Here is a 7143-nt window from a genome sequence, read left to right as displayed (position 1 = left end):
ATGTACCTATTGTACATGCATTTTTTTTGTAAACTATGTATTTGTATTTTATATTAGATTAAATAAATATAACGTATTAGTGTGAAGTATTTAATAAATTAATTAATTTATAAATTCGTTTGTATTTAATTTTAATAATTATGTTTATATTATGAACCACCCATCCAAAGAAAATACCTCGTAAGCTCTTTCCTACGACTCCTAGTGTTCAGCAGTACCTCGCAATCAGTAGCGTCAGTTTGACGTACTAACTGACAGTTGACAGATACGCGTTCGATTTCCCTATTTCGAATTTGAATCCGCCATTTCGAATTCGCGAACGCTATCCACAGCACACCTTTCCAGCCAATGAATTCCGAACAGTACCTAAGCGTGTAGTTTAAAATCGGTGCTAGTTGTTCAAAACGTGTTTTTAGTGGTTTTATACATACTTAAAGTGATGTAATAATTTTTGTTTTAAGACATTTGCAGTATTTTTATGGGACATTGAAATAACTGCCATAAAAAGACTTAATAATGTTACTTAAAAATATAAACTTGGTGGTGCTATTTTCTTTTTTATTATTTGTGATACAAAATGTAACTACAGAAGATACAGAATCAGAAGGTAATTTTTTTGTATATTAATTTGTTACAATGAAGAGGGAAACATTATCGAGAAGGAAATATATTCCATTCACTGATACATAGGTTAAATAACGTTTCACCAGATGATACTAATTTTAAAAAAGAACTTTAAAGAAAATAAATATTAATTTCATAAAAGGTACATGTTTTTAAAAAATTCTATACATATCTACTTTTACACATCTAGTAAATGTTATCACTGTAACTATCTAAAAAAAGAGCCTAACTCATGTGCTCGGAGAGTGATTTACACTGTTGTAGTTGTTTATTTATAAGAGTTTATATAATTTTAAATACAAGTAGATGAGAAAAAAAATAAAACATAAGATATAAAAAGAAAAAATCATAAAACAATAATACATTCATACTAATTAAAATTTAATTTAGTTTTTACACGTGTTCAAAAATTTCTTTAGATTTACTTTAAATTTATTTATTAAATATTTTTTTTGATAGTTTTTTGTTCATTGGGAAGATTATTACAATTTTTTACACGTTTGAAGACAAAGCTATTTTGACCACGACTTGTGTGGAATTTAGGAATTTAATTATTACGTTTGTATCTGAGTGACTTATTCATCTCAAATTCTTTTATGTTTTCTTCTTTATAAATTTGCATAATAGAATTTATTTTATAAAGAGTGTCTACTGTATGAAACTCAAATACTTTATGTAGACTTTCCATATTTAATGTTGAGGGTTTCTTTAAAATGACTTTAATAAATAATCTTTGTACTATTTTAAGGGGGTTTAATATATTGGCATATGCACCACCCCATCCTACAATACCATAGTGTAACAAAGATTGTACAATTGAGTAATAAGCTATTTTTAAATTATTGATTTTTAAAATATTCCTCAATCTAATAAATATGTATATACATTTTCTAATTCGTTTAACTAGTTCACTAATATAGTCTTTCCATTTTAAGTTTTGGTCTATGTATAAACCGAGATATTTAATTTGATCTGTTGTATCAAGTACTGAACATGTTAGATCGCAGTTAGTTTTGTTGCAGTTGCTTTGGTGAATAATTATTTTTCCTACTGAATCTAAATTTGTTTTGTTAATACGATGGGGTGGTTTTTGTCTTTTCCGAATTTAAAGATAATAAATTTTTGTCAAACGATAATTTCAAATTATTTATAACGTCATTAGCTACTAAATTTACTGAGTTCTATTTAACTCCCTCAACTAAAATAACCGTATCATCGGCATATATATTGATAAAATATTAAATCAAAAACAAAAATAAAAACGCAAACTTATAAATAAATATGTATATTCTACTCCCACAGTAAATAAAGCAAGCTCACCTAAACAATGGAGGCGATTATTTTTATAAACGCCATTTTTTCAAAACAATTATCTAATTCCCTATCATCAAACATTAAAACTGCTTTCTACACAACTAATAATATAGGAACATTGTTAAAAAATCACAATGACAAAGTCTAAAAATATAATAAATCTGGGATATATCAATTAAATTGTAATGATTGGGATTTATGCCCGTATGCAGAGACAAACCTTAAGGTGAGGAGAGTACATTCTATTGTCTTCACCTTCGGGTTATTCTCTGCATTTGAAATTAGAATGTACTTTCCTCACCTTAAGTTTTGTCTCTGCATACGGGTATTAATCTACATTGGAAAAACTAAAATGAACTTTAATATTAGAGTAAAAGAACACTTAAGATGCTTAAATAATAATCATTTTCCGAATTCGCAAATAATCTGATATAAAATAATCATAACTTCAATAAAGACACTGGATTAAAAATACTTCGTGTTGAAAATAAAAAATTAAAATTAGACAACTTATAAATCTTAGAAATTAAAAAAGCGATTCATAAAAAGAAAAAAAAATAATAACCAAATAAACAATATATCTTTTAGTCCTCTCCTGTCTAGCTTCGAAAATATTGAAGTCAAATTACCACCCTTGTAATGAAAAAAAGACTTGATTTATTGGATCAACGTGTAGTATTTAGTTAACACGATAAAAATAAAATAGGAATTAATTAATTAGTTATGTAAACCTTGATGAAGAAGCTTGTTTGCTTTGAAACCGGTCGGTAAAAAAAAAAGGTGGTTGAAAAACAAAGTTGTTTTATTTATTTTATTTTATTATAGAGAATGTATTTATTTACGGACTTTTTTTAGTATTGGATTTCGGTAATACGAAAGTAATATTAACTGACATTAAATACATTTTTGAAAATCGAATTCATGAATAAAGTGCACCCGTGCTGGTAAGAAGAGTCGAGTTTGATATTTGAAAAAAGAATTCTATATTTGAAAACAAATTATTTTATGTTTTTTAATTTAACCATAAACAAGTTCCTAGGTACATGCTTAAATTCAATATTCGAATATTAATAATTTTTAGTTTTGGAATTCAATCATGAACAAGCACCTAGGTACCTACTTATCAATGAAAAGTATTTTTCCAAGGTAATAGCAGGCAAGCCAACGTTCGAGCAGGACAAAGTCTGTCGGGTCCGCTAGTAGTATATATATTTAACAATGTTGAGTATGTCCAAATGCCTGCAGACTGGCTGAATTTCCTCCCTAGGGAGTTGTTCATATTTGAATTTATTTCAACAGAGAGGGAAAACATGTTACACAGTGTTACACAGTGTGTAAAGTGGCCACTTAAACCAGCCAATGACAAGTCATAAGCCCTGTAAATGCCTAGACTTCCAGATTCCCTTCTCAAAAATGTTTTCCCTCTCCGTTGAAATAAATTTAAATATAAACAACTACCTAGGGAGGAAATCCAACCAGTCTGCAAGCATTTGGACATACATAAACATTGTTGAATTACTACCTGGTAAAAGAAGAAGTATAACAATTGGAAAATTGTTTTCAGGCGTTGCCTAGTAGGTGATTTGGTTCAGCCGGATGAATCTCATCCACGTGATAAAGGTTTCAGCTCTTTTACTTCACAAAAGCCAACAGATGTAAGAGTTGAGGAAATGTGGATGTTCAAACATGGGCAGAATGGTGAATGTTACACAGTGTGTAAAGTGGCCACTTAAACCAGCCAATGACAGGTCATGAGCCCTGTAAATGCCTAGACTTCCATATTCCCTTCTCAAAAATGTTTTCCCTCTTTATTGAAATAAATTTAAAGTATATATATTTCTTCATAATATCGAGGCTTTACTAACAGAATGCATTAAGTCATCAAAACAAGTTGCGGGATAATGGCACTTAAAGCTTTTTTATTCTTTTAACGCATTATTTCTCCGAAGCTTTGAAAGATTAATCTTTGACATATTACAACAGAGATGAAGAGCATTTTGGAGAAGGTAATATAGAAGTCAAGGCAAGACAGGGCTTATGACCTGTCATTGGCTTAAGAGGCACACTTTACACACAATGTAACAGTCACCAATTTTTCATGACCATATTTCTTCAATTCTTCCATCTGTTGATTTTAGTGAAGTTAAAGAGCTGAAACCTTTATTGATGTGAAGAGATTCATCTGATCGAATTATTTCAGATACTAGTGGTTTCATTACAATATTTCGAGTTTGTCTAAATGCTTGAAGACAAAAGACTGTATTTCACAAAAAAACTGGACTTAGATGTCTGTTGTAATTTGTTAATCTTAACTCCCTAGGGGGTGAAATCCAATCTTTTGTCTACAAGCATTTGGACAATCTCAAAATATTGTGGAAGTATCTTAACCATATTTTTGCCAGGAAGGGCAGACAAAAACACATTTATTTTAAACCGCAGGATAGAGGATATTTGAAGGTAACATCGATGTAATATTTGTTTATTTTATCTTCCTACCGGATGTGGAAGTGTCGATCCTAATCGCGGTCGTCCATTCAATATAACACGATAACATTTATCATACAGGCTTGTAAGAAAAACACTGGAAACGTCTTAAAAAAATAATAAGCAAAAAAAATTTCGAGAAACAATTCGTGAAAATACATACCATTACATACTGGTCGATTAACTTAAGCTGGTGCGTTAGCAAAACTTACATAAACGCATATAAAATCTAAAAGATATGGATTTTAAAAAGGTTTTATGAAATTTGAGCCAAATGTGATATCTTTCCTATAAAATCCGTGTTGGATTGGAGGGTTGTGTATTTGAAAAAAAATACAATGGGCTAAGAAAATGCAATATATTTATTTTATTTTTACACAATCACATTTTTTAAATACAATGATATTTTGTGTCCATCATTTTCTACAAACTGAATAATAAAAAGGCTAGTTAGTTTTCTGCCGCCGTTTTCGGCAGATCACGTTATTGAATAAATTTTACGAAATTTTCTGAACTGATTGTTTTTTTAATTTTTTTTAAATTTAATATATTACGAGTTTTATTGCATTTAACTCTACTACTTTCACTCCCCCTTTCACTGTCAGCAATTCAATTAGATGAAGCTCACCTGCATAAACAAAGGTTTCTCCAGCTCTTTCTTTTTTATTTATGACAAAATACAAGGTTTAAAAACTTTACATATTACATTATATTACATATTTTGTTTGTACGAAATATTCCTAATCAGCAAAAGTGCTGGTATGAGGGGATATTATATATAATAACACAATAGTTTAAATAAAAATTTGATAAAATAACATCACATATCACTCGTCACACGGGCTGTAAGAACTGTTTTATTTAGGTGTTTTTTAGGTACGTATATGTTTTGTATATTTTTTAGATCATTAGAAAGTAAATTGTAAAAATTTATTGCTGTATACAAAAAACTGTTTCTTTTTCTGTTGGTCCTAGGTTGTTCGCAAGTTAAATTACTTGTTGCTCTTGTATTTATTTTATGTATGTTGAAGTTAAAATTAAATTTAATATTTGTCTTTATTTTATTCTTTTTCATCTTAAATATCATTTTTATTTTTTCTGTGTAGATCAATTCCTCTAGATTGAGCATTTTTGTTATTCTATATAAATCTGTGATTCTAGTATATTTATTAAAATTAAATGTTACTTTAAGTGCTTTATTCATTGTTCTTTGTATTGATTCTTGCATATGTTTACTACATTGCGTTCATATTATTAATCCATATACAAAGTGTGGAAGTATAAAAGCATTGTATATCATTAATTTTGTACTTTTATCAAAGACTTCTGTTCTTCTCATTATTCCAATAACTTCCTTAACTTCACTAAAACCAACAAATAGAAGAAATGTGCCAGTGCCAGTCAGGATTTGTAGACGGTACCACCTGTTTCATGTACCAATAAGTAAAACATCGTATGTTAAAAATGCTTTTTTTCGTAGGACTTTTTCAATGTACAATACAAAATTTAAAAATATAGATTATACAAACATCACTCTGTCAGATTTAAAATTTACACTAAAAATGTATTATGTAACTTAGTAGACATTATAATAATAAATATGTACATCTCCCCCCCCCCTCCTTATCCTCTCTTCAAGCATTTTTGTCCTTATCCCGCCCAATTTACAGTAACTTAATGTTCTTAAAATATTTAAAAAATCTTTGATTATTGAGTACTTGAAAATAACATTTTTATATGTATAAATTGTATGTATTTATTTGATATGTAATATATATATTCTTTACTAACTTTGTATACTATGTGGAAATCTGTTATTAGTTCTGAGTTTATACACTATATCTGTTTGTTTACTAAAAATATGTATGTAGAACTGTTGATTTCCTTAATAAAATAAAAATAAAAAATAAAAAATAAATGAAGAAGTACGGATGTTAAAACATAGGCAAGATGGTAAATTTTACACAGTGTGTAAAGTGCCCATTTAAACCAGCCATTGACAGGTCATAAGCCCTGTAAATGCCTAGATTTCCATATTCCCTTATTTAAGGTATTCTTCATCCAGGTTGTAATTTGTTAATCTTAATGACTCCCGAGGGGGTGAAATCCAGTCGTTTGTCTACAAACATTTAAGACAAACTCAAATATTGTAACAAAGTTAATGCTTTGAACATAAATAATTTTAAATTTTTCAATAAAACATCGGTTGATGCATTATTTTTGTGACGCCCTGTGTATATTTTATGCATTGATTTTGCGGTTAGGTTGCGTATTTTGAAAAATAATTCACGGACAAAAAAGTTATCGCGTATTTATGTTTGTTTCCTGGGTTTGTGGCGAAATCACTTAGATTTTTAATCCCAGAACTTGAATAAATTAAAAATATTTGGAAAAAATGAAACATGTAGGAATTGTATATTAGTAGACATAATTCTTTTTCTTCAGCCTTCAGCTTCTCTCCACTGCTGGCTGGCGGATGGCGGCCTCTTCCAAACGTCTCCATTCCTTCCTATCACCCGCTTTCATCATCCACTTTATTATTCTGGGTATCCACCTGTCATCATTTTGCCTCGCAGTGTCCTGCCCACTGCCATTTCAATTTTGCTGCACGATCCATGATATCCGCGACTCCGGTTCGGTGCCTTATTTCTTCATTTCTTACTCTGTCTCTTAGACATACACCGAGCATCTGTCTTTCCATGGATCGTTACAGACATGGTT

General features: G+C 29.5%; 1 protein-coding gene across 1 annotated transcript in view; it reads left to right on the top strand.

Annotated features, from left to right (window-relative positions):
* Nucleotides 1-204: 204 nt before the first annotated feature.
* The window catches only part of LOC148277373 (uncharacterized), an 82063-nt gene continuing 75124 nt past the window's right edge, over nt 205-7143 (top strand). The window contains exon 1 of the mRNA XM_088232953.1: nt 205-607. Within this exon, the coding sequence (XP_088089079.1) occupies nt 517-607 (91 nt within the window). The 5' untranslated portion in view covers nt 205-516. The remainder of the gene's footprint in view (nt 608-7143) is intronic.

This window comes from Micrasema longulum, unplaced genomic scaffold (assembly GCF_059751315.1).
Source record: "Micrasema longulum isolate JH-2025_06_02 unplaced genomic scaffold, ASM5975131v1 h1tg001042l, whole genome shotgun sequence".
NCBI lineage: Eukaryota > Metazoa > Arthropoda > Insecta > Trichoptera > Brachycentridae > Micrasema > Micrasema longulum.
Note: the sequence above shows the minus strand (reverse complement) of the source record. Positions and strands in the feature narration are given on the sequence as shown.